The sequence below is a fragment of the Gobio gobio genome (assembly GCF_949357685.1).
Source record: "Gobio gobio genome assembly, chromosome: 24".
Classification (NCBI taxonomy): Eukaryota; Metazoa; Chordata; class Actinopteri; order Cypriniformes; family Gobionidae; genus Gobio; species Gobio gobio.
The window spans coordinates 41,064,734-41,092,576 of NC_137120.1; the positions used below are offsets into that span (position 1 = coordinate 41,064,734).

General features: G+C 43.2%; 1 protein-coding gene across 2 annotated transcripts in view; it reads left to right on the forward strand.

Moving 5' to 3' along the window:
* The window catches only part of arhgef18b (rho/rac guanine nucleotide exchange factor (GEF) 18b), a 92,798-nt gene extending 71,674 nt beyond the window's left edge, over window positions 1-21,124 (forward strand). Inside the window, exons 22-26 of one of the 2 annotated variants that reach the window (XM_079808050.1) lie at window positions 419-898; window positions 13,102-13,438; window positions 14,859-14,972; window positions 17,106-18,094; window positions 20,287-21,124. In XM_079808050.1, coding sequence (XP_079664176.1) covers window positions 419-898; window positions 13,102-13,438; window positions 14,859-14,972; window positions 17,106-17,200 — 1,026 coding nt within the window. In that variant the 3' untranslated portion in view covers window positions 17,201-18,094; window positions 20,287-21,124. Of the gene's footprint in view, window positions 1-418; window positions 899-13,101; window positions 13,439-14,858; window positions 14,973-17,105; window positions 18,264-20,286 lie in introns of those variants that run through there. The other variant, XM_079808051.1, reaches the window with a different exon arrangement.
* The last annotated feature ends 6,719 nt before the right edge of the window (window positions 21,125-27,843 follow it).

Consider the following 27,843-nt stretch of genomic DNA (forward strand, 5'->3'; position numbering starts at 1 on the left):
TTTGACTTTATCTAATAATAAGGACTTTTAGAATCATATTTTTGACTTTTTATCTAATAATGAGGACTTTTAGAATCATATTTTTGACTTTTTTTCTAATAATAAGGACTTTTAAAATCATATTTTTGACTTTTTATCTAATAATAAGGACTTAAAATCATATTTTTGACTTTTTATCTAATAATGAGGACTTTTAGAATCATATTTTTGACTTTTTTTCTAATAATTATGACTTTTAAAATCATGTTTTTAACTTTTTATCTAATAATTACTTTTAAAATCATATTTTTAACTTTATCTAATAATTATGACTTAGCATGTCACATTTTTGACTTTTTTTCTAATAATGAGAACTTTTAGAATCATATTTTAGTTTATTTCAGCTATTATTGATCTATAATCTGTCTGCTTCCCTCAGGCCATCGTGTCTCAGCAGGACAGCCACATGGAGCTCCAGCGAGCCTCTCTCCTGACGGCGGAGCGGGACCGGCCCGGCAGCCGGAGCCGGGGCCCAGATGTGCTCCTGGAGCAGGAGAAGCAGCGTAACCTGGAGAAGCACCGCGAGGAGCTGGCCCACTTCCAGCGGCTCCAGAGCCAGCACCGGCAGGAGCAGGGCCGCTGGGAGCGCGAGCGGGAGAAGCAGCGCAGGCGGGCGGAGGCGGAGCAGCAGCGGCTGGAGGAGCGGGTGGAGGAGTGCCAGCGGATGGAGCTCCGGCTGGCCGAGGAGAGGCAGGAGCTGGAGAGGCAGAGACAGACGTACCAGCTGGACCTGGAGAGGCTGAGAGAATCCACCCGGGCGGTGGAGAGAGAGAGAGAGCGGATGGAGCAGCAGAGGAAGCTGAAGAAGCACAACACCGTCCCCAATACAGCAGCGCTCTACTCACAGGAAGCTGGACAGGTGAGATCCCACCCATCTCCACAAGGGTTCTCTCGGATGACCACAACTACTTAAAGGGACAGTTCACCCAAAAATGTAAATTGTGTCATTAATGACTGAGCCTCATGTGGTTGGACACCCGTCAGACCTCCGTTCATCTTCAGACACAAATGAAGATATTTTAGTGTAAATCTGATGCTCTGAAAGGCCTCCATTGGCTCAACTTTACACTCTCAAGACCCTTAAAAGACACTAAAGACTAAAGTTACAAAGTCCATCTCACTACAGCGGCTCTACAATAACTTTATGAAGACGAGAATAGTTTCTGTGCGCAAAAAAAGCCTAAATAACGACTTATATAGTGATGACGATTTCAAAACACGGCCTCATGAAGCTTCGAAACGTTATGAATCAGTGAGTCGATTCAGCGGTTTGGAGCGTTATGAATCAGTGAGTCGATTCAGCGGTTCAGAGCGTTATGAATAAGTGAGTCGATTCAGTGGTTTGGAGCATTATGAATCAGTGAGTCGATTCAGCGGTTCAGAGCGTTATGAATCAGTGAGTCGATTCAGCGGTTCAGAGCGTTATGAATCAGTGAGTCGATTCAGCAGTTTGGAGTGTTATGAATCAGTGAGTCGATTCAGCGGTTCAGAGCGTTATGAATAAGTGAGTCGATTCAGTGGTTTGGAGCATTATGAATCAGTGAGTCGATTCAGCGGTTCAGAGCGTTATGAATCAGTGAGTCGATTCAGCGGTTTGGAGTGTTATGAATCAGTGAGTCGATTCAGCGGTTCAGAGCGTTATGAATCAGTGAGTCGATTCAGCGGTTTGGAGTGTTATGAATCAGTGAGTCGATTCAGCGGTTTGGAGTGTTATGAATCAGTGAGTCGATTCAGCGGTTTGGAGTGTTATGAATCAGTGAGTCGATTCAGCGGTTCAGAGCGTTATGAATCAGTGAGTCGATTCAGCGGTTCAGAGCGTTATGAATCAGTGAGTCGATTCAGCGGTTTGGAGTGTTATGAATCAGTGAGTCGATTCAGCGGTTTGAATCGCCAAATTTCAGCAGTTTGACACGCGATCCAAATCATCATTCGACGCACTGATTCATAACGCTTCGAAGCTTCATGATGCCGTGTTTTGAAATCGTCATCACTATATAAGTCGTTATTTAGGGGTTTTTTGCGCACAGAAACTATTCTCATCTTCATAAAGTTATTGTAGAGCCGCTGTAGTGAGATGGACTTTGTAACTTTAGTCTTTAGTGTCTTTTAAGGGTCTTGAGAGTGTAAAGTTGAGCCAATGGAGGCCTTTCAGAGCATCAGATTTACACTAAAATATCTTCATTTGTGTCTGAAGATGAACGGAGGTCTGACGGGTGTCCAACCACATGAGGCTCAATGACACAATTTACATTTTTGGGTGAAATAACCCTTTAACAATCATTTAGACAGGATGCTAAGTACCTCCTAATCATCATATGAGTTTGACACAAAAATGTAAAATTACACACAAAATATTCTGGCCAAAGTCAGATTTTTACCGCTCTCAAGCATCCAAACAATTGTTTTAATTTGTAAGAAAAATATCCATATTTGACAGATAATTTTATCCAGCGGACCACCTTCCATATTCAACGTACGAAAACAACGGAAGGCGGTCCACTGGATAAAATTATCTGTCAAATATGGATATTTTTCTTGCAAAAACACATCGGTTCAATTCTGAAGGCCTTTATTAACCCCCGGAGCCGTGTGGAGCAGTTATATTATGGATGGATGGATGGATGGATGCACTTTTATGATGGACAGATGCACTTTTATGATGGATAGATGGATTTTTATGATGGATAGATAGATTTTTATGATGGACAGATGCACTTTTATGATGGATAGATGCACTTTTATGATGGATAGATGCACTTTTATGATGGATAGATGCACTTTTATGATGGATAGATGCACTTTTATGATGGATAGATGCACTTTTATGATTGATAGATGCACTTTTATGATGAATGGATGTACTTTTATGATGGATAGATGCACTTTTATGATGAATTGATGCACTTTTATGATGGATAGATGCACTTTTATGATGGATAGATGCACTTTTATGATGGATAGATGCACTTTTATGATTGATAGATGCACTTTTATGATGGATAGATGCACTTTTATGATTGATAGATGCACTTTTATGATGGATAGATGCACTTTTATGATTGATAGATGCATTTTTATGATGGATAGATGCACTTTTATGATTGATAGATGCACTTTTATGATGGATAGATGCACTTTTATGATGGATAGATGCATTTTTATGATGGATGGATGCACTTTTATTATGGCCAGATGCATTTTTATGATGGACAGATGCATTTTTATGATGGACAGATGCGCTTTTATGATGGATAGATGCGCTTTTATGATGGACAGATGCATTTTTATGATGGACAGATGCACTTTTATGATGGACAGATGCGCTTTTATGATAGAAAGATGCACTTTTATAATGGACAGATGCATTTTTATGATGGACAGATGCATTTTTATGATGGACAGATGCATTTTTATGATGGACAGATGCACTTTTATGATGAACAGATGCATTTTTATGATGGACAGATGCACTTTAAACTCAAAACAGTTTAACGTGATCGCAGGAAATAACGAAGACCCCTGAGTTTGACCTCAAACAGATGGAGTGAGTCCAGGAGATCTGTGGGATGGTTTCAGTACTGAGATGCGTGGCTTTTGTTAGAGACCGGTTAAGACTGTTCAAACAACGCTTGTCCGAGTGTCTGCTTTTTCCCACAGAGCTTCTTGGGTAATCTAGCAGGCTCATCAGCAAACAGGTAGGGCAGGGTGGCAGTCGATCAGCAAAGCCACGGCTATGAAACCGCACAGTGCCACATTGTTCCCTTTGATTGTCCCGTAGAGCAGAGCGTGGGAAAGCAGATGCTCTCCGCTGGCACACCTACACCTGCTGTTTATAAAAACGCGTGGCACTGAAAGAGAGCAGAGAGGTGACATCATGCTAATTTCATGTATTATGATCCCATTTCCCTGAATTGCTGGGCGATGCATCAAATGTTCATGACAGATTCGAGTCATAAGGTTAATCCCTATGAGTCTGAGCTGTTTTAGAAGTTTTGACATGCTCTGACATTTGTGCTTTTTTCAATTGCTTATAAACACAAAGTAATTACACTGTATTCAGCACAAACTGGGCAGTGTTGGGGAAAGTTACTTTGAAAAGTAATGCATTACAATATTGCGTTACTCCCTTAAAAAGTAACTAATTGAGTTACTTAGTTACTTTTTAAGAAAAGTAATGCGTTCCGTTACTTTTTCTCACCTGGGCTTGTTTTTTTGTTTTTGTTTATAACAAAAAAGTTATATTTTTTGTGCAACGGTAAAGACCTCTTCATACCAAAATGTAAATAATGCGCCCCAGGCTGAGGTAAAGATGCAGATTCCCTCATGAACACTAGAGGGCGCAGCTCTGGATAATGGAGGAATAGATGCAGGAGAAAAACGTTACACCAATAAAAACAAAAAATCTAGTCATGTTCATCATCAAAGGTCAGCAGCAAGACATTGGTCAATTAAATATAAAGGTAGATTATGCATAAAAATAGTTGTTTTATTTAACATTTAATTATCGGAAGTTTGAGTATTCTGATTTTGCATTTGACTGATTTTATTCATTTTGAGGAGGACAGAATCTTTATTGTACAAGTGAGATAAATAAATGCTCACATTTAGTCTAGAACTACAATAACCATCATGTACACACACACACACACACACCTCTGCACTTATTTTACCCAACATGAGCTGTCAGTCAAATTAATGTCAAAAAGTTGCTTGCGTTACTTTTTTGAATAAGTAACTCAGATATTTTGTTGTAAATTTGAAAAGTAATGCGTTATTTTACTAGTTACTTGGAAAAAGTAATATTATTACGCAACTCAAGTTACTTACAAGACAAGACTTTTGACTCCAGGGTGTATTTGCCTAGAGTTTTGGCTTCAAACTGATTTAGTTATTTGAGTCTTTTTGGCACTGATTAGAAAAAAAGAGAGCCGATCGAGGGGGTTAAGGTTCACAGAGCTGAGACTGCGATCCTCGGATTCATTCTTTTAGATGAAGACATTTGGGTGAACAATCCCTTTAAAGGATTAGTTCACTTCAAAATGAAAATGTCCTGATATTTTCCTCACTCCATCTCATCCAAGATGTTCATGTGTTTCTTCCTTCAGTTTTTTGAGGATCACTCCAGGATTTTTCTGCTCATAATGGACTTCAATGGGAACCAACGGCTGAAGGTCCAAATCACTGCAGTTTCAGAGGCTCTGACCAATCCCAGACGAGGAATAGAGTCTGATCTAGAGGAACCATCGCCACATTTACAACACAAACACACATTTATACACTTTAACCTCTAATGCTGGAGCTGCTCTGACGATTTATGAATGGAGGTGATGGGACAACAATGTCGGATGATTTTGAAGTTGGAGTGTTTTTGGTAAAGTGCATTTGTATTAGTCTTCACATGAGCGCTTGGGGCGGCACTTCCACCTACATCACATGACCTTTCCGGCATGATTGCTCAACCCGTGGTGTGTCTCAGAGCAGCTCCAGATGAGCATTAGAGGTTAAAGTGTATAAATGTGTGTGTGTGTGTGTGTGTGTGTTGTAAATGTGGCGATGGTTCCTCTAGATCAGACTCTATTCCTCGTCTGGGATTGGTCAGAGCCTCTGAAACTGCAGTGATTTGGACCTTCAGCCGTTGGTTCCCATTGAAGTCCATTATGAGCAGAAAAATCCTGGAATGATCCTCAAAAAACTGAAGAAAGAAACACATGAACATCTGGGATGAGATGGAGTGAGGAAACTATCATTTTGAAGTGAACTAATCCTTCATCTACTTGTTCCAGACCTGTATGAGTTTGTTGAAGATATTTTGAAGAATGTTGGTAGCCAATAGTATTGTTTTCCTACTATAGAAGTCAACTGTGTCCTCTAAAACAGCCCCTGACAGTAAGTCGCCATAGCTCTGCTGTTCATTGTATGTTTTTGAGGTCATGAAGGCATGTCCGGTCATGCCCGGCCTTGTCAGATTCCCCGTGATCTCTGCTTATCTCTGTATAGTTTGGCTATGAGTACACAGAAACCGTCTGTCCATGGTGCCAGGCTACAGACCTTGTTTAAATATGACATATAGTAGAGCTTTATTACGGAAACACGCTTTCAGAAATGCTTTTCGGTTCATCTACACTGCAAAAAATGCTTTTCTTACTTAGTATTTTTGTCTTGTTTTCAGTCCAAATATCTACAAAATCTTACATTAAGAAGCATTTACTAGACAAGCAAAACTTTTTGTCTTGTTTTGGGGGAAATAACTCACAATTAAGGGAGTTTTTGCTTAAAATAAGCAAAATAATCTTAATTCAAACAGAAAACAAGATTATTTTGCTTACCCCATTGGCAGATTACTTTGCTTATTTTAAGCAAAAAATCCCTTAATTGTGAGTTATTTTCCCCCAAACACAAGACAAAAACTTTTGCTTGTCTAGTAAATGCTTCTAAATGTAAGATTTTGTAGATATTTGGACTGAAAACAAGACAAAAATACTAAGTAAGAAAGGCATTTTTTGCAGTGTAGAAAGTTCTAGCTTCATCGACCTAAAAACATTAGGATGAATCAGATTGAGCTCGTGTTCACTACGATTTTATGGTTTCCTAATTGGCTCGTTCATCTTTGTTGTGAGTTTCAACCGTTCCCTGGACTAGTTTTATTATCCGCTGTATTGTTTTATTATCCGTCTCACTGTCGGCTGTCGTGTGGGATATATTGGGGGTTGTTTGGCCTGGGTGAGAGCGGCTCTTTTGTTACTGCTGTAGTCACTTCCTTTTGTTAAACCAGGGCTCAACTCTTAAGATAACGTCGAATGTTGGTCTTTCATGTGCTGCTTTTCTTTATCTTATCTCTCTCTCTCTCGCTCTCGCTCACAGTGCAGGTCAAAAGTTTGGAGCGATTAAGAATTTAAGCTTTTTTTAATGTCTCTTCTGCTCACCAAGGTTGCATTTATTAAAATGCAGTAGTTATATTCTGAAACATTATTACACTATAAAATAGCTGTTTTCTTCTTCTTCTTCCGCTCTTGAGTCTAGCCCATAGAAACATATGGTAAAAAGTTGTGTAATTTGGCACACTGATAGAGGACAGTCTGAGCGATCAACATAGCAAATTTGAAGTCTCTAACTCAATCGCTCTAGCGCCACCACCTGTCCAAAGTTGCACTCATGTTTATGCTAATAACTTTTGAACCCTAAGTGATAGAGACAAAATTCCTCTGATTCCTTGGCTCAAGACGATTCAATCGACCGCCATTTTGAATTATCCGAAAAAACGACTTTTGCCGTTGCTCCAATCTCCACGAAAAATGTAACCAGATCATCTTCAGACGATGCTGATAAATCAATATTAGATTCAAGATGATTTGTCAAACTGTTCTTGAATAACGCACAAATGAAATCGACAAAGTGCCCTCAAAAGTGAACGTGAGGCTGTATCACCGCAACGCTTTAACTTGGTGTGTTATGCCAACCATGACCTGAGGCTGCGTTTCAGCGCAGTGCCACCTAGTGGTCCAGAGATACAAAAATGTTATATTTTTGATTATAACTTCAGAATGCTTTAGCCAAAAATCACAAAACTGGTCTCTTTAGATTCGGGGAATCACGCCGAGTCATACCATACCCAATTTTCCCATTACAACCATTTTGAATTTTGTCGAAAAGTGCTATATTTTACGAACGCATTGGCGTATCATTCCGAAACTCAGTGTGTGTCTTCGGCACCAAGCCCTGAAAGTACTCAAAAACGTTTCGGGCAGCGCCACCGTGTGGACAAAAGTTATAATGAATTTTCCAAAAATGCTAAGAACTTTTGATTAAATTTGACTATTGTCATAAAACAAGCGATTCCTTGGGTCATGCCAAGAACACAGATCCCAATTTTACCATATTTGGCCAAACTTCCTGTTCGCCATTTTGATTTCCTTTACAAACCTACTTTTTCGAACTCCTCGTAGACCATTTGTCTGATTTTCACCAAAATCGAATCGTAACATCTTCAGATCCTAACAGCAAACAGTTATTAATTTCGTGTCAACAGACAAAACCGTTTTCGTATAGCGTAGCAATGAAGTTGAGGCATAAATGACTCTTGAGGCTGTATCTCTGCAATGCTTTGACATATTGACACCAAACTCTGCCTATTGTCACCTCACTCACATCAATTTAGTCACAGCGCCACCTATTGGTCAAAAGTAATACACAATTAAATAATTTTATTAGTGACTGTATATATGATTTTTCAGCCATTTTGCCTAAAATCATCTTAAAATGCCTGTAATGGCTCATTGTTGCAGTTGGTCTGACACTCCCAGCCATCTTGTCATCTCTTTGCGCTTGGCCCCGGTAATGGCTGCTCGCAGCTATATTGATTATTATTATTATTATTATCAATGTTGAAAACAGTTGTGCTGCTTCATATTTTTGTGGAAACCGTGATACACTACCATTCAAAAGTTTGTCTTTTTTAAAGAAAGAAATTAATAGTTTTATTCAGCAAGAATGCATTATTTATAATGTTACAAAAGATTTCTATTTCAAATAAATGCTATTCATCAAGGAATCCTAAAAAATATAATAATGATTATTGATTTTCAACATTGATAATAATAAGAACACATTAAAACTGGAGTACCTACAATAATTGAGCATCAGATCCTCATGTTAGAATGATTTGTGAAGGATCACTGAAGATAAATTGATGAATGATAAATTCAGCTTTGATCACAGGAATAAATTACATTTGACTATATTTTCACATATAAATCAGCTGTTTTAATTTGTAATAATATTTCACAATATTACTGTTTTAACTGTATTTTTAATCTAATAAATACAGTTTTGGTGAGCATAAGAATTTTCTTTTAAAACCTTTAATTATTCCAATAGTGCATTGACTTCCAGCTTTTCAAAGGAGGTAACTTGTATATTTTGCTTTTGCAAGATTTCTATTCCACATTCCTGTCTCCAAGGAGTCTGTCTTTGTGATGCTTCATCGTGAAGTCAAAAACACCCAAAACAACCCTTCAGAAACAGGTATTTAGCGCCATGATTTAAGAGCCACGTTTTCAGCAGCGAGCCCAGTTGCTCCAAATGAACATTTGCTTGAAGTATCCAGGGAAGTCTTGAGTTGGGAAAACCGCAGCGTATAATTACCTGCCAGCACCCTTTCATTAATACCACAGCTGGAACGCAGCCAATCCTAATTGTTTATGTGATGTCAGTCAAGTCTTTGTGCCGAAAACCTTGCACACCCCTCGCATTTTTACGCTCTGGAAACCTTATATTTACCGAAGGCACCTTAAAGACAGGAAACAATGGAGCATCTGTGTTGGGATCCCAGCATTTGGGAAAACTACTGGTTGAAGATGATGTCGCCCTGGGCATGTTGGAGAAGGTCAGGCTTTTCCAACCTCTAGATGATTGAGGACTCCAGAGGAAAATGTTCTCCTAAACAACATTTTTGTCCCTTTCTGGGTGAAATTATGGAAATTGGAGGGCGGAATTGTGTCTAGCGTAATGAGCAGATTCAGGAGGGCGGCACTGGTTTCCTTCACATCTTAAGGTGTGGAGAGGATTGGCCATCTTCTCCACACCTTGAAGTAGGACAGGACATGATTATTCAATCTTTTCCAAGAATGTTGATATTATCAGTTAATTATTTAAACCTCCTTGGGCACATTTTTAAGGTTTACTTCTAGGTTCTTTCCAGGAATTGCATAATCTCTGTTGGGCCCTTGGGCAAGACTTGGTCACACCAGGTGGACGATCCCTCCAAAGAGTGTACACTATGTCCTTTGGATGAAAAGGATTGTGAGGGAGCCGCTCACTAACTGTTAGTTTCTGTGACGGTGAGGACATTTTCCCACCGGTTAATCGACGTGTGACAACACCGGCTTTTAAATCGCTAATTCTAAAGCGAAAGTAAAATGCCCTAGGCCGTTGCTCTGATTGTCATGAAAATCAAACCAGATCATCTTCAGACAATGCAGACAAAAAGTTATACAACTCAAGCCGATTGGTCAATCCGTTCTCGAATAACCTGCAAACAAACTCAATGTAGTGCCCTCAAAAGTGAACTTGAGGCTATATTTCCGCAACGCTTTATCGTATTCTAACCAATCCTGGTGTGTGTTATGCCAACCACGACCTGAGGACACATGCAGCGTTTCAACACAGTGCCATCTAGTGGTCCGGAGATACAAAAAAAGATACACGAAACTGGTCTCTTTAGATTCAGTGCATCACGCTGAGTCATTCGATACCCAATTTTCCCATATCAGCCATTTTGTTTGTCAGCCATTTTGAATTTTGTCCAAAAAGTATATGTTTTACGAACGCATTAGTGTATTGTTACGAAACTCTGTGTGTGTCTTTCGCACCATGCCTTGAAGGTACTCAAAAAGTGTTGGGGCAGCGCCACCTTGTGGTCAAAAGTTATAACAATATTGACAAAAATGCGAATAACTTTTGATTAATTTAGCCGATTGTAATGAAACTGGTCGTAATACATTCATTGGCTCATGCCGAGAACATAGATACATATTGTACCATATTTGGCCACACTTCCTGTCCGCCATCTTGTTATTTGTTAAAAACCTACTTTTCCAAAGTCGTCCTAGACCATTTGTCTGATTTTCACCAAAATCGAATTGTATCATCTTCAGACCAAGCCGACAAAAAGTTATACAACTCAAGCCGATTGGTCAATCCGTTCTCGAATAACCTGCAAACAAACTCAATGTAGTGCCCTCAAAAGTGAACTTGAGGCTATATTTCCGCAACGCTTTATCGTATTCTAACCAATCCTGGTGTGTGTTATGCCAACCACGACCTGAGGACACATGCAGCGTCTCAACACAGTGCCACCTAGTGGTCCGGAGATACAAAAAAAGATACACGAAACTGGTCTCTTTAGATTCAGTGCATCACGCTGAGTCATTCGATACCCAATTTTCCCATATCAGCCATTTTGTTTGTCAGCCATTTTGAATTTTGTCCAAAAAGTATATGTTTTACGAACGCATTAGTGTATTGTTACGAAACTCTGTGTGTGTCTTTCGCACCATGCCTTGAAGGTACTCAAAAAGTGTTGGGGCAGCGCCACCTTGTGGTCAAAAGTTATAACAATATTGACAAAAATGCGAATAACTTTTGATTAATTTAGCCGATTGTAATGAAACTGGTCGTAATACATTCATTGGCTCATGCCGAGAACATAGCTACATATTTTACCATATTTGGCCACACTTCCTGTCCGCCATCTTGTTATTTGTTAAAAACCTACTTTTCCAAAGTCGTCCTAGACCATTTGTCTGCTCTTCACCAAAATCAAATCGTATCATCTTCAGACCATGCCGACAAAAAGTTATACAACTCAAGCCGATTGGTCAATCCGTTCTCGAATAACCTGCAAACAAACTCAATGTAGTGCCCTCAAAAGTGAACTTGAGGCTATATTTCCGCAACGCATTATCCACTAGAGGTCCAGAGGGAAGTTAAGCTGCCTTTCATCTTTCCTTTATTTGCCCTTTTCCTTCTCTTTCTCATGATTGTTCCATGTTGCATTTGTGCTCTAGTATTTTTCCTTCATTTATGTATGGAATTTTTTCAGATTTATGCCAGTTTTGTGTGTGTGTGTGTGTGTGTGTGTGTGTGTGTGTGTGTGTGTGTGTGTGTGTGTGTGTGTGTGTGTGTGTGTGTGTGTGTGTGTGTGTGTGTGTGCGTGTGTGTATGAGACAGAAAGTTCGTTCCACTTTGTGTTTATGCTCTAGGACCAGATCTTGAAATGAATGTAGACATTTTCAGATTTATACTGGATTTAGTTGATTTTTTTTTCAAACAAAGTGAAATAAAAAAAAGCATTTATTACATTTTCCCATTCATTTCCCATTGTGTGTGCGTGTGTGTGTATGTTTATGCTCTAGGACCAGACCTTGATATAAATGTAGAAATTTTCAGATTTATACTGGATTTAGTTTAGCCTGGATGCCAGCCGAATTTAGCCCCGCCCACAATTTTTTTTGCTCGGGCAATTCGGTCTGGACTCCATAGAGGAGTAATTATGCCCGAATAGAAACTGTTCGGACCAATGAAATCATCAGGGCGGGCTTTAGACGATGATGGACAGATGATCAACAGTAACGTAATCATCCACGTCATCGAAGGCTCTTGGGTTGAATTTGCTCTCATCCTAAACGGAGAACTTGTTCGTATATGCGTTCACCTTCACTATTTCTCTCAGAAACGATGATCGTGTTGGTAAGTACTCTGTGTATCCTTAAATTATTTTATTACTGCCAAAGATCGTTTACACTCATGTTTTTCTTGTAACGTTACTTAATCCAGCGTGCGTGCAGACAGGGTTTCCAAGTGTTTTTGCAATGTCGCGCACAATTGCTACTCAAAACTATAGCCCAAAACAATAACTTTCCGGGGGGTTCTCCGAAAAAAAATGGCGTTTGGTTGGCAAAATATGTTATTTTGGTAAGGTTGCCTGCTAAAATTCGCATTCCTGGGTTTATATAATAACATAATTGGGGTCGCTTCAACCCGCGGACATGGAGAAAAACACGGACTTGGCAACAGTGCAGTTGAGTTCTGTTGACATTTGACAACTAACGTTACGCGTCGCTCCGTTGCTCTGATTGGTTGTGGGTCTATCCAATTGAGGTCTTTCCTGGCTCGGTTGAAACACGCCCCATAATCAAAGCTCAATGGAGCAGATCAGACTCATATTCTGACTAGAATTGAGTATGGCCACGCCAGGCTAGATTTAGTTGATTTTTTGGGACAAAAGAAGTGAAAAAAAATGTCCCATTCATTTTCAATGTGGGGTCAATCTGACCCAGAGGAAACATTTTTTTACACACCTTTAGAACAACCAAATCAAGCCCAGATTTTGTGTGCATGTTTAGATAGATTATGTAGGAAAAGTCACAGAGTCTCAAGGGAACACTTTTTAAAAATGAAGGAAAACTCCAGTGTGGTCAGCTGGACCCCCAAGGGCCGATTAAGAATTAAGATGCTAATGATTGCCTGAAATTGTTAACGTTTGCATCTGGTCTTGTGTTTTAGCTTTCCTTGTCCTCCAGCTTTAACGGCGAGCTGCTATTGGGCGGATCAGGGGAGCAGACGCATCCTCCAAAGTCTTCCCTGCGGCCCTCTCTCTCCGCTTCTCCCGCTGATTACCCGGAGCGCCCCGAAGTCCACCCGCGCCGGGAGAGCTCCTGCTCCACCCAGCAGGCCAAGACGGAGGTGCCCATCCATCTCATCAGCACCACCAACCAGCGCTACAGCCAGCTCCACCTGCAGAGCAGCGTCCAGCAGAAGATCCCCACCAAACTCGCCGTCCTCAGCAAGGGCCGGGAGAAGAGCGGGAAGACCAAGAGCTCGCACCGCTCCGAGAGTTTGGGTCAGCACTCAAGCTTAGGCACATTTCACACATTTCACATTTCACTATATGCAAATATATATATTTTTTGGTAACACTTTAGAATAATGGTCATTAGTTAAAGGGTTAGTTCAGCCAAAACATGTAAATTGTGTCATTAATGACTGAGCCTCATGTGGTTGGACACCCGTCAGACCTCCGTTCATCTTCAGACACAAATGAAGATATTTTAGTGTAAATCTGATGCTCTGAAAGGCCTCCATTGGCTCAACTTTACACTCTCAAGACCCTTAAAAGACACTAAAGACTAAAGTTACAAAGTCCATCTCACTACAGCGGCTCTACAATAACTTTATGAAGACGAGAATAGTTTCTGTGCGCAAAAAAACCCTAAATAACGACTTATATAGTGATGACGATTTCAAAACACAGCATCATGAAGCTTCGAAGCGTTATGAATCAGTGAGTCGAATGATGATTCGGATCGCGTGTCAAACTGCTGAAATTTGGCGATTCAAACTGCTGAATCGACTCACTGATTCATAACGCTCTGAACCGCTGAATCGACTCACTGATTCATAACGCTCTGAACCGCTGAATCGACTCACTGATTCATAATGCTCCGAACCGCTGAATCGACTCACTGATTCATAACGCTCTGAACCGCTGAATCGGCTCACTGATTCATAATGCTCTGAACTGCTGAATCGACTCACTGATTCATAATGCTCCAAACCGCTGAATCGACTCTCTGATTCATAACGCTCCAAACCGCTGAATCGACTCACTGATTCATAACGCTCTGAACCGCTGAATCGGCTCACTGATTCATAATGCTCTGAACTGCTGAATCGACTCACTGATTCATAATGCTCCAAACCGCTGAATCGACTCTCTGATTCATAACGCTCCAAACCGCTGAATCGACTCACTGATTCATAATGCTCCAAACTGCTGAATCGACTCACTGATTCATAACGCTTTGAAGCTTCATGAGGCCGTGTTTTGAAATCGTCATCACTATGTAAGTCGTTATTTAGGGTTTTTTGCGCACAGAAACTATTCTCGTCTTCATAAAGTTATTGTAGAGCCGCTGTAGTGAGATGGACTTTGTAACTTTAGTCTTTAGTGTCTTTTAAGGGTCTTGAGAGTGTAAAGTTGAGCCAATGGAGGCCTTTCAGAGCATCAGATTTACACTAAAATATCTTCATTTGTGTCTGAAGATGAACGGAGGTCTGACGGGTGTCCAACCACATGAGGCTCAGCCATTAATCACACAATTTACATTTTTGGCTGAACTAACCCTTTAAGGTAAAGCCTAAAATAAGCTTTATTTTCTCTAAAAAAAGGGTGAAATATTGATTTGGTCGTGGATGATATTTTTGGGTAACCACCTAACAATGTTCTGCTAATTCCTAAATCCGTCTTCTCTTGTTCCCAGCTTCTGTTGACATGAAGCAGATGCTGCCCATCAGGCTGTCAGCGAGAGATTCAGATGGAGGTCATAAAGCACGCCGGCCAATCAGCCCACAGCAACCACAGCATCCACACTCAGGTAAGACACACAACCACACCCAGCATTCCCAGTTCATCAGGTCCAGCTCACAGGCCTGATGTTTCAGGGTTCCCACTTGTCCTGGAAAACCTTGAAAACCTGGAAAATGTATGATACATTTTCCAGTATGGCATTTTCCGCTGAATCGACTCACTGATTCATAACGCTCCAAACCCCTGAATCGACTCACTGATTCATAACTCTCCAAACCGCTGAATCGACTCACTGATTCATAACGCTCCAAACCCCTGAATTGACTCACTGATTCATAACTCTCCAAACCGCTGAATCGACTCACTGATTCATAACGCTCCAAACCCCTGAATCGACTCACTGATTCATAACTCTCCAAACCGCTGAATCGACTCACTGATTCATAACGCTCCAAACCCCTGAATCGACTCACTGATTCATAACTCTCCAAACCGCTGAATCGACTCACTGATTCATAACGCTCCAAACCCCTGAATCGACTCACTGATTCATAACACTCCAAACCGCTGAATCGACTCACTGATTCATAACTCTCCAAACCGCTGAATCGACTCACTGATTCATAATGCTCTGAACCGCTGAATCGACTCACTGATTCATAACGCTCCAAACTCCTGAATCGACTCACTGATTCATAACGCTCTGAACCGCTGAATCGACTCACTGATTCATAATGCTCCAAACCGCTGAATCGACTCACTGATTCATAACTCTCCAAACCACTGAATCGACTCACTGATTCATAACGCTCCAAACCACTGAATCGACTCACTGATTCATAATGCTCTGAACCGCTGAATCGACTCACTGATTCATAACGCTCCAAACCACTGAATCGACTCACTGATTCATAACGCTCCAAACCACTGAATCGACTCACTGATTCATAACTCTCCAAACCGCTGAATCGACTCACTGATTCATAACGCTCCAAACCCCTGAATCGACTCACTGATTCATAACTCTCCAAACCGCTGAATCGACTCACTGATTCATAACGCTCCAAACCGCTGAATCGACTCACTGATTCATAACTCTCCAAACCACTGAATCGACTCACTGATTCATAAGCTCCAAACCGCTGAATCGACTCACTGATTCATAACTCTCCAAACCGCTGAATCGACTCACTGATTCATAACGCTCCAAACCCCTGAATCGACTCACTGATTCATAACTCTCCAAACCGCTGAATCGACTCACTGATTCATAACGCTCCAAACCGCTGAATCGACTCACTGATTCATAACTCTCCAAACCACTGAATCAACTCACTGATTCATAACTCTCCAAACCACTGAATCGACTCACTTACAAAGTCCATCTCACTCCAGTAAATTGTATGATACATTTTCCAGTCCTGGAAAACACATGGAAAGTTAGAGAAAATGTAAAATGTCCTGGAAAAACTTGTAGTTGTCCTGGAAAATTATTTTTAAAAAAGTTAAAGGGTAACTTCAGTGATTTAGCATTAGGCTTTGTATCAGTAGAAACCCGATAGTATATTGGAATTATGGTACTTTCCCCCCTCATATCCCCCTGAGACGAGAGAATTATGCATTTTATTTCTGGAAGAAATCCTCCGATGACGCAAATATCGTCATTTTGTGTCATCTGAGGATGTTTGGCCAGAGGCTATAGACTAAAGGAGCCGGTTCCGCATGTTTTCAACCCCATAACCAACGCCCATAGGGGTGGGATCTCACTCAGAATTATTTTGAGATATAGTCAGAATTGCGAAACTTTTTCTCTCGCAATATCGAGTTTATATCTTGCATTTGGGAATCTTGCAGAATTGACATAAAGTCCAAAAGTTTGAGGGAAAAAAGACAGATTTTTTTTGCGAGAAAATCACAATTGCAGAAGAAAAAAAATTCAGAATAGCAAGATATGTCGCAATTACCCTTTTTTTTAAATTCTGTGGCGGAAACAAGCTTCCTTAGTCATAATGTATGATTTAAGAGCTCATATTAAAAACTGATTTAATAGTTAAGTCTTGGCAATAAACTGTGCGCCTGTTAAAGACTTAGAGAGCGATATATTACTTTAGGAGTGATCCTTGTCTTTTATTCTCACTGTAGTAATTATAAATATCCTGGAAAATGATCGCTGAAGAAGAGTTTGCTTTGCTCACTGCAGATTCCCTCAGCCCTCCAGAAACCCAGTCCATCCTCCAGCCCAAAACACACAGCCAGAGCCATGAAGCCGCCAAGGAGGACGTCATCTATTTCTGAAGAGGATGTTATACTCGTCTGAACTACTAACAAGTTTAATTGCAGCCTCGTTTGAATGAAGACGGAAGCGTGTCCGGAAAACCCAAAGACTTTGACGGACAGCTTGAGGCGGTTCTGTAGCGCCGGATGAAGGGTAATGGCATGTGATTGGTCGCTTATTGTTGTGGCGAGCATCAGTGTCCCATTTCAAACACTGTATTCTGGGTCGGCTTATGGAAAAAGGCCAGTTTTGGAACACACACGGGTTTCTTCTGTCCCAGATGTTGTAGCTGTGACTGTACACACACTTGATCACCTGATCTCATTCCAGCGGTCGTTTTATTCACACGCTCCGTCTTTTTGAAGATTTCTTCCGAACGATCATTACAAAAAAAGCAGCGAACGTGAAGAGAAACCAAGATTTTATTCACAGATGTTCTGTTTTTAATATTTTTACATTAGTTGGTCTTCAGAGAGAAGGGAGCAAATAATCCAAAAGTCCATCTTCAGACATGATTTGGTTCAGATTTGTCCATTTTAAGAACCTTCTCATTACCGTGATGAGACGACAGAATGGTTTTGTTTTAAAATTATTCAATAATGATTTAAATAAAATATAATTTACGTTATACATCATGGCAGTATTTGCTTTCTCTGTTTTTAATATAATGGGCAATGTTGTTGGACGGTAAAAATAGTTATTTACTTATTGTGGGAAAATGTTTAATTGCAAATTTTCGATGCAAAATTTACATCATCCTAAAATTGGATTATGTCGTCTATTTTAAACTTTATCTGGGGTCAGATATGACCAACACATGTAATATTAGTGCCAAACTGAGCCGGTCATTATGACGTAATAGTAGTTTGCCTTTTTTGGCAAATACTGTGACAGATGTATACATTTTTTGAAACGTTAAAGGGATAGTTCACTGATAAATGAACATTAGCCCATGATTTCCTCTCCCTCAGCTCATCTGAGGTGTGTGTGACATTCTTCTGTCAGACGAACACAATCAGAGTTATATTAATAATGCCCTGACTCTTACAAGCTTTATAATGACAGTGAATGAAGTCCATTAAAGTGCATCTATCCATCATAAAAGCGCATCTGTCCATCATAAAAGCGCATCTGTCCATCATAAAAGCGCATCTGTCCATCATAAAAGCGCATCTGTCCATCATAAAAGCGCATCTGTCCATCATAAAAGTGCATCTATATTTCATAAAAGTGCATCTATCCATCATAAAAGTGCATCTATATTTCATAAAAGTGCATCTATCCATCATAAAAGTGCATCTATATTTCATAAAACTACATCTATCCATCATAAAAGTGCATCTATCCATCATAAAAGTGCATCTGTCCATCATAAAAGTGCATCTGTCCATCATAAAAGTGCATCTGTCCATCATAAAAGTGCATCTATCCATCATAAAAGTGCATCTATCCATCATAAAAGTGCATCTATCCATCATAAAAGTGCATCTGTCCATCATAAAAGTGCATCTGTCCATCATAAAAGTGCATCTATCCATCATAAAAGTGCATCTATCCATCATAAAAGTGCATCTATCCATCATAAAAGTGCATCTATCCATCATAAAAGCGCATCTGTCCATCATAAAAGTGCATCTATATTTCATAAAAGTGCATCTATCCATCATAAAAGTGCATCTATATTTCATAAAACTACATCTATCCATCATAAAAGTGCATCTATCCATCATAAAAGTGCATCTATCCATCATAAAAGTGCATCTATATTTCATAAAAGTGCATCTATCCATCATAAAAGTGCATCTATATTTCATAAAAGTGCATCTATCCACCATAAAAGTGCATCTATCCATCATAAAAGTGCATCTATATTTCATAAAAGTGCATCTATCCATCATAAAAGTGCATCTATCCATCATAAAAGTGCATCTATCCATCATAAAAGTGCATCTATCCATCATAAAAGTGCATCTATCCATCATAAAAGTGCATCTATCCATCATAAAACTACATCTATCCATCATAAAAGTGCATCTATCCATCATAAAAGTGCATCTATCCATCATAAAAGTGCATCTATATTTCATAAAAGTGCATCTATCCATCATAAAAGTGCATCTATATTTCATAAAAGTGCATCTATCCATCATAAAAGTGCATCTATATTTCATAAAAGTGCATCTATATTTCATAAAAGTGCATCTATCCATCATAAAAGTGCATCTATCCATCATAAAAATGCATCTATCCATCATAAAAGTGCATCTATATTTAATAAAAGTGCATCTATATTTCATAAAACTACATCTATCCATCATAAAAGTGCACCTATATTTCATAAAACTACATCTATCCATCATAAAAGTGCATCTATCCTTCATAAAAGTGCATCTATCATTCATATATCTGCTCCACATGGCTCTGGGGGGTTAATAAAGACCTTCTTAGTCTTTAAATATATAATTTTCTTAAACAAATGCAACGCTTCGCTTCAGAAGGCCCTTATTAATCCCCCGGAGCTGTGTGGAGCAGTTTTATGATGGACAGATGCACTTTTATGATGGACAGATGCACTTTTATGATGGACAGATGCACTTTTATGATGGACAGATGCACTTTTATGATGATAGATGCACTTTTATGATGGACGGATGCACTTTTATGATGGACAGATGAACTTTTCTGATGGACAGATGCAGTTTTATGATGGACAGATGCACTTTTATGATGGACAGATGAACTTTTATGATGGACAGATGAACTTTTCTGATGGACAGATGCAGTTTTCTGATGGACAGATGCACTTTTATGATGGACAGATGAACTTTTCTGATGGACAGATGCAGTTTTCTGATGGACAGATGCACTTTTATGATGGACAGATGAACTTTTCTGATGGACAGATGCACTTTTATGATGGACAGATGAACTTTTATGATGGACAGATGCAGTTTTATGATGGACAGATGCAGTTTTATGATAGATAGATGCACTTTTATGGACTTCATAAACGAGGCAAAGCTTGTAAGAGTCAGGGCATTATTAATATAACTCAGATTGTGTTCGTCTGAAAGAAGAATGTCACACACACCTCGGATGAGCTGAGGGAGAGGAAATCATGGGCTAATGTTCATTTATGAGTGAACTATCCCTTTAAGTTCTAGTCATTTCCACACTCATGTCCTCTTCTCTTACGTCTGAGCTGTCCCGTATTTCTCCCGTTCTCCAGCTCACTTCACAAAGGACAAATTTCCAAATCTGACCCTGATCGGTGTGTGTGTAAATGTTGTACATAGTTTCCTTCTAACATAGATGAGATGTAGATATTATGCAAGGATGTCATGTGACCACTGGAATTACAGATTACAGTGTCATTTTATTTCATTTTGTAGGCACTTGAAAAAAACAGATTTTATTATAGTTTAATAACTCATGACATTTCATCTGTTCCACATTATTCCTGATATTATTGTTTATAAAACTGTATTCATCCTAGATATTAGTTTCTAGGGCCAATGCTTTTCCGGTGTAAGTGATGTTTTCCCACTGTAGCAGATTTGAATGAAGAGTCATGTGATCGCCGCACTCCTTTATCCGCAGCGCACTTTACTTCCAATCACATGTTCTCTTTGATTTTCTTGTATTTCTACAAATGTGAGCTTAAAAAAATCCAATCTTGTCTCTTTAAACTGTGACTTCTGTAGCTTCTGTGATTGTACATGTAATTATTGTCAAATTAATTCAGATATGTCCCAAAAAATATGATTTCCAGTTACACTAGCCACTTTTCAATACCAGCAGACTTTAAGGGGACCTCAAGTGTTAATGTTTGGGATGTTTGGTGTGTTTTCGCACGCAATCACTCGACTGAAGAACAACAGAAATACACTTCAACTGCTGCCTTTAGAGACATCTGAGTAATAAAACATGTGAAGAGAAATCTGATTCATCTACTTTTATTCAAATCTCATTGTGTTTGTGTGTCTGTGTAAGAAGAAAAAAAAGATCTGGAATAATTTCTGGAGCACACTGTATCCCACAATGCAATGCGCTCAACTCGATCTACCGGTGCGAGAAATGAACGGTAATCTTTTTTTGACTCATTATTTGCTCAAACGTACAATGTTATGTGAAATTCATTAAGAAGTCTGATTAGTTTTATGTGCTAAATTATTAACTGCTGTTAGAAATGTTTATGAAAGTGCATCTGTCCATCATAAAAGTGCATCCATCCATCATAAAACCGGCCACAGGGTCATGAAGGACCAGTGGAGAACCGGCCACAGGGTCATGGAGAACCAGTGGAGAACCGGCGACAGGGTCATGGAGGACCAGTGGAGAACCAGTGGAGAACCGGCCACAGGGTCATGGAGGACCAGTGGAGAACCGGCCACAGGGTCATGGAGGACCAGTGGAGAACCGGCCACAGGGTCATGAAGGACCAGTGGAGAACCGGCCACAGGGTCATGAAGGACCAGTGGAGAACCGGACACAGGGTCATGGAGGACCAGTGGAGAACCGGACACAGGGTCATGAAGGACCAGTGGAGAACCGGCCACAGGGTCATGGAGGACCAGTGGAGAACCGGCCACAGGGTCATGGAGGACCAGTGGAGAACCGGCCACAGGGTCATGGAGGACCAGTGGAGAACCGGCCACAGGGTCATGAAGGACCAGTGGAGAACCGGCCACAGGGTCATGGAGAACCAGTGGAGAACCGGCGAGAGGGTCATGGAGAACCAGTGGAGAACCGGCCACAGGGTCATGAAGGACCAGTGGAGAACCGGCCACAGGGTCATGAAGGACCAGTGGAGAACCGGCCACAGGGTCATGGAGAACCAGTGGAGAACCGGCGACAGGGTCATGAAGGACCAGTGGAGAACCGGCCACAGGGTCATGAAGGACCAGTGGAGAACCGGCCACAGGGTCATGGAGAACCAGTGGAGAACCGGCGACAGGGTCATGGAGGACCAGTGGAGAACCGGCCACAGGGTCATGGAGGACCAGTGGAGAACCGGCCACAGGGTCATGAAGGACCAGTGGAGAACCGGCCACAGGGTCATGGAGAACCAGTGGAGAACCGGCGAGAGGGTCATGGAGAACCAGTGGAGAACCGGCCACAGGGTCATGAAGGACCAGTGGAGAACCGGCCACAGGGTCATGGAGGACCAGTGGAGAACCGGCCACAGGGTCATGGAGGACCAGTGGAGAACCGGCCACAGGGTCATGGAGAACCAGTGGAGAACCGGCGAGAGGGTCATGGAGAACCAGTGGAGAACCGGCCACAGGGTCATGAAGGACCAGTGGAGAACCGGCCACAGGGTCATGAAGGACCAGTGGAGAACCAGCCACAGGGTCATGGAGGACCAGTGGAGAACCGGCCACAGGGTCATGGAGGACCAGTGGAGAACCGGCCACAGGGTCATGGAGAACCAGTGGAGAACCGGCCACAGGGTCATGGAGGACTAGTGGAGAACCGGCCACAGGGTCATGGAGAACCAGTGGAGAACCGGCCACAGGGTCATGAAGGACCAGTGGAGAACCAGCCACAGGGTCATGAAGGACCAGTGGAGAACCGGCCACAGGGTCATGGAGAACCAGTGGAGAACCGGCGACAGGGTCATGGAGAACCAGTGGAGAACCGGCGACAGGGTCATGGAGAACCAGTGGAGAACCGGCCACAGGGTCATGGAGGACCAGTGGAGAACCGGCCACAGGGTCATGAAGGACCAGTGGAGAACCGGCGACAGGGTCATGGAGAACCAGTGGAGAACCGGCCACAGGGTCATGGAGAACCAGTGGAGAACCGGCCACAGGGTCATGGAGGACCAGTGGAGAACCGGCGACAGGGTCATGGAGAACCAGTGGAGAACCGGCCACAGGGTCATGGAGGACCAGTGGAGAATCGGCCACAGGGTCATGGAGGACTAGTGGAGAACCGGCCACAGGGTCATGGAGAACCAGTGGAGAACCGGCCACAGGGTCATGAAGGACCAGTGGAGAACCGGCCACAGGGTCATGAAGAACCAGTGGAGAACCGGCCACAGGGTCATGGAGAACCAGTGGAGAACCGGCCACAGGGTCATGGAGGACCAGTGGAGAATCGGCCACAGGGTCATGGAGGACTAGTGGAGAACCGGCGACAGGGTCATGGAGAACCAGTGGAGAACCGGCCACAGGGTCATGGAGGACCAGTGGAGAATCGGCCACAGGGTCATGGAGGACTAGTGGAGAACCGGCGACAGGGTCATGGAGAACCAGTGGAGAACCGGCCACAGGGTCATGGAGGACCAGTGGAGAATCGGCCACAGGGTCATGGAGGACTAGTGGAGAACCGGCCACAGGGTCATGGAGGACCAGTGGAGAACCAGCCACAGGGTCATGAAGGACCAGTGGAGAACCGGCCACAGGGTCATGGAGAACCAGTGGAGAACCGGCGACAGGGTCATGGAGAACCAGTGGAGAACCGGCGACAGGGTCATGGAGAACCAGTGGAGAACCGGCCACAGGGTCATGGAGGACCAGTGGAGAACCGGCCACAGGGTCATGAAGGACCAGTGGAGAACCGGCGACAGGGTCATGGAGAACCAGTGGAGAACCGGCCACAGGGTCATGGAGAACCAGTGGAGAACCGGCCACAGGGTCATGGAGGACCAGTGGAGAACCGGCGACAGGGTCATGGAGAACCAGTGGAGAACCGGCCACAGGGTCATGGAGGACCAGTGGAGAATCGGCCACAGGGTCATGGAGAACCAGTGGAGAACCAGCCACAGGGTCATGAAGGACCAGTGGAGAACCAGCCACAGGGTCATGAAGGACCAGTGGAGAACCGGCCACAGGGTCATGGAGAACCAGTGGAGAACCGGCGACAGGGTCATGGAGAACCAGTGGAGAACCGGCGACAGGGTCATGGAGAACCAGTGGAGAACCGGCCACAGGGTCATGGAGAACCAGTGGAGAACCGGCCACAGGGTCATGGAGGACTAGTGGAGAACCGGCCACAGGGTCATGGAGAACCAGTGGAGAACCGGCCACAGGGTCATGAAGGACCAGTGGAGAACCAGCCACAGGGTCATGAAGGACCAGTGGAGAACCGGCCACAGGGTCATGGAGAACCAGTGGAGAACCGGCGACAGGGTCATGGAGAACCAGTGGAGAACCGGCGACAGGGTCATGGAGAACCAGTGGAGAACCGGCCACAGGGTCATGAAGAACCAGTGGAGAACCGGCGACAGGGTCATGGAGAACCAGTGGAGAACCGGCCACAGGGTCATGGAGAACCAGTGGAGAACCGGCGACAGGGTCATGGAGAACCAGTGGAGAACCAGCCACAGGGTCATGAAGAACCAGTGGAGAACCAGCCACAGGGTCATGAAGAACCAGTGGAGAACCGGCGACAGGGTCATGGAGAACCAGTGGAGAACCAGCCACAGGGTCATGAAGAACCAGTGGAGAACCAGCCACAGGGTCATGAAGGACCAGTGGAGAACCGGCCACAGGGTCATGAAGGACCAGTGGAGAACCGGCCACAGGGTCATGGGCGGCCGAGGCTCATTGATGCCCGTGTGGTCGATCTACAGACGAGCTACTGGAGCTCAAACTGCTCCAGAAGTTAATGCTGGTTCTGATAGAAAGGGCTCAGAATACACAGCACATCTCAGTTTGTGGAATATGGACCAGTCAGGGTGCCCATGCTGACCCCTGTCCACCGCCCAAAGAACCAACAGAACTGGACCCATGGAAGAAGGTGGCCTGGTCTGATGATCACGTGGATGGCCGGGTGCGTGTGCGTGGCTTACCCGGGGAGCAACTAACAGGACTTAAAGGATCTGCTACTAACATCTTGCTGCCGGATACCACAGCACACCTTGTCCATGCCTGACGAGTCAACAAACACAATATTAGTTCATAATGTTATGCCTGATCATCAGTGTATAGTTTCAAACACAGGTTAAATGTCTCTTGACTGTACACTTGAACTCGACCACAGAGCAAACTCACAGTAAGGATAAAACCGTCTGTTGTGAACAGACAATATGGTTTTATATATGTGTGTGTGTGTGTGTGTGTGTGTGTGATGGGTAGGTTTAGGGGCAGTGTGTGTGTGTATGTGTGTGTGTGTGTGTGATGGGTAGGTTTAGGGGCAGTGTGTGTGTGTGTGTGTGTGATGGGTAGGTTTAGGGGCAGTGTGTGTGTGTGTGTGTGTGTGTGTGTGATGGGTAGGTTTAGGGGCAGTGTGTGTGTGTGTGTGTGTGTGTGTGTGTGTGTGTGTGTGTGTGTGTGTGATGGGTAGGTTTAGGGGCAGTGTGTGTGTGTGTGTGTGTGTGTGTGTGTGTGTGTGATGGGTAGGTTTAGGGGCAGTGTGTGTGTGTGTGTGTGTGTGTGTGTGATGGGTAGGTTTAGGGGCAGTGTGTGTGTGTGTGTGTGTGTGTGTGTGTGTGTGTGTGTGTGTGTGATGGGTAGGTTTAGGGGCAGTGTGTGTGTGTGTGTGTGTGTGTGTGTGTGTGTGTGTGTGTGTGTGATGGGTAGGTTTAGGGGCAGTGTGTGTGTGTGTGTGTGTGTGTGTGTGTGATGGGTAGGTTTAGGGGCAGTGTGTGTGTGTGTGTGTGTGATGGGTAGGTTTAGGGGCAGTGTGTGTGTGTGTGTGTGTGTATGTGTGTGTGTGTGTGTGTGTGATGGGTAGGTTTAGGGGCAGTGTGTGTGTGTGTGTGTGTGTGTGTGTGTGTGTGTGTGATGGGTAGGTTTAGGGGCAGTGTGTGTGTGTGTGTGATGGGTAGGTTTAGGGGCAGTGTGTGTGTGTGTGTGTGTGTGTGTGTGTGTGTGTGTGTGTGTGTGTGTGTGTGTGTGTGTGTGTGATGGGTAGGTTTAGGGGCAGTGTGTGTGTGTGTGTGTGTGTGTGTGATGGGTAGGTTTAGGGGCAGTGTGTGTGTGTGTGTGTGTGTGTGTGTGTGTGTGTGTGTGTGTGTGTGTGTGTGTGTGTGTGTGATGGGTAGGTTTAGGGGCAGTGTGTGTGTGTGTGTGTGTGTGATGGGTAGGTTTAGGGGCAGTGTGTGTGTGTGTGTGTGTGTGATGGGTAGGTTTAGGGGCAGTGTGTGTGTGTGTGTATGTGTGTGTGTGTGTGTGATGGGTAGGTTTAGGGGCAGTGTGTGTGTGTGTGTGTGTGTGTGTGTGTGTGTGATGGGTAGGTTTAGGGGCAGTGTGTGTGTGTGTGATGGGTAGGTTTAGGGGCAGTGTGTGTGTGTGTGTGTGTGTGTGTGTGTGTGTGTGTGTGTGTGTGTGTGTGTGTGTGTGTGTGTGTGTGTGTGTGTGTGTGATGGGTAGGTTTAGGGGCAGTGTGTGTGTGTGTGTGTGTGTGTGTGTGTGTGTGATGGGTAGGTTTAGGGGCAGTGTGTGTGTGTGTGTGTGTGATGGGTAGGTTTAGGGGCAGTGTGTGTGTGTGTGTGTGTGTGTGTGTGTGTGTGTGTGTGTGTGTGTGTGTGTGTGTGTGTGTGTGTGTGTGTGTGTGTGATGGGTAGGTTTAGGGGCAGTGTGTGTGTGTGTGTGTGTGTGTGTGTGTGTGTGTGTGTGTGTGATGGGTAGGTTTAGGGGCAGTGTGTGTGTGTGTGTGTGTGTGTGTGTGTGATGGGTAGGTTTAGGGGCAGTGTGTGTGTGTGTGTGTGTGTGTGTGTGTGATGGGTAGGTTTAGGGGCAGTGTGTGTGTGTGTGTGTGTGTGTGTGTGTGATGGGTAGGTTTAGGGGCAGTGTGTGTGTGTGTGTGTGTGTGATGGGTAGGTTTAGGGGCAGTGTGTGTGTGTGTGTGTGTGTGTGTGTGTGTGTGTGTGTGTGATGGGTAGGTTTAGGGGCAGTGTGTGTGTGTGTGTGTGTGATGGGTAGGTTTAGGGGCAGTGTGTGTGTGTGTGTGTGTGTGTGTGTGTGTGTGTGTGTGTGTGTGTGTGTGTGTGTATGTGTGATGGGTAGGTTTAGGGGCAGTGTAAGGGGATAGAAAATACGGTTTGTACGGTATAAAAACCATTACGCCTATGGAATGTCCTCACATTTCACAAAAACAAACATGTGTGTGTGTGTGTGTGTGTGCGCGAGAGAGAGTGTGTGTGTGTGTGTGTGTGTGTGCGCTCATGTGAGCGAGTGGCCCTTGTTGACTCTGGCCCGGCCCTCACAGGAGCTGGTGTCGTGTCTCAGGCCTGCTAATGCTAGAGCTGTGGCGGAGCGGCGCTATTTTCAGGTGTTGTGGTTTTCCTTTCATCCAGTCCGGATCTCCCAGTTCCTGAGCCGCTCTTTCCCAGATGCACAGCTTTTGTGATGGTTTTCTTTCCGTCTGTGTCTCGTGCTCGGCCTGTTTTAGACGGGACAAACCCTGTCTGGTTCACAAGTGTGTGTTGTCACGTCACTCTGTTTTAATTGTAGTTATTCTGTGCGAAGACCTCGACCCGCAAACCCAAACAAACCTTGTGCTGGTGCTCCGTCCTCTCAGCTGTGGAAGGAGCTTCACTCTGAATAATAAACTCAGTAGTGCTCCGGGCAAACAAGGGAGTGTTTAATAATAATGTAGCCTAATATGCTTATACTGTTTAGTATACACTCACCTAAAGGATTATTAGGAACACACACTAATACTGTGTTTGACCCTTTCGCCTTCAGAACTGCCTTAATTCTACGTGGCATTG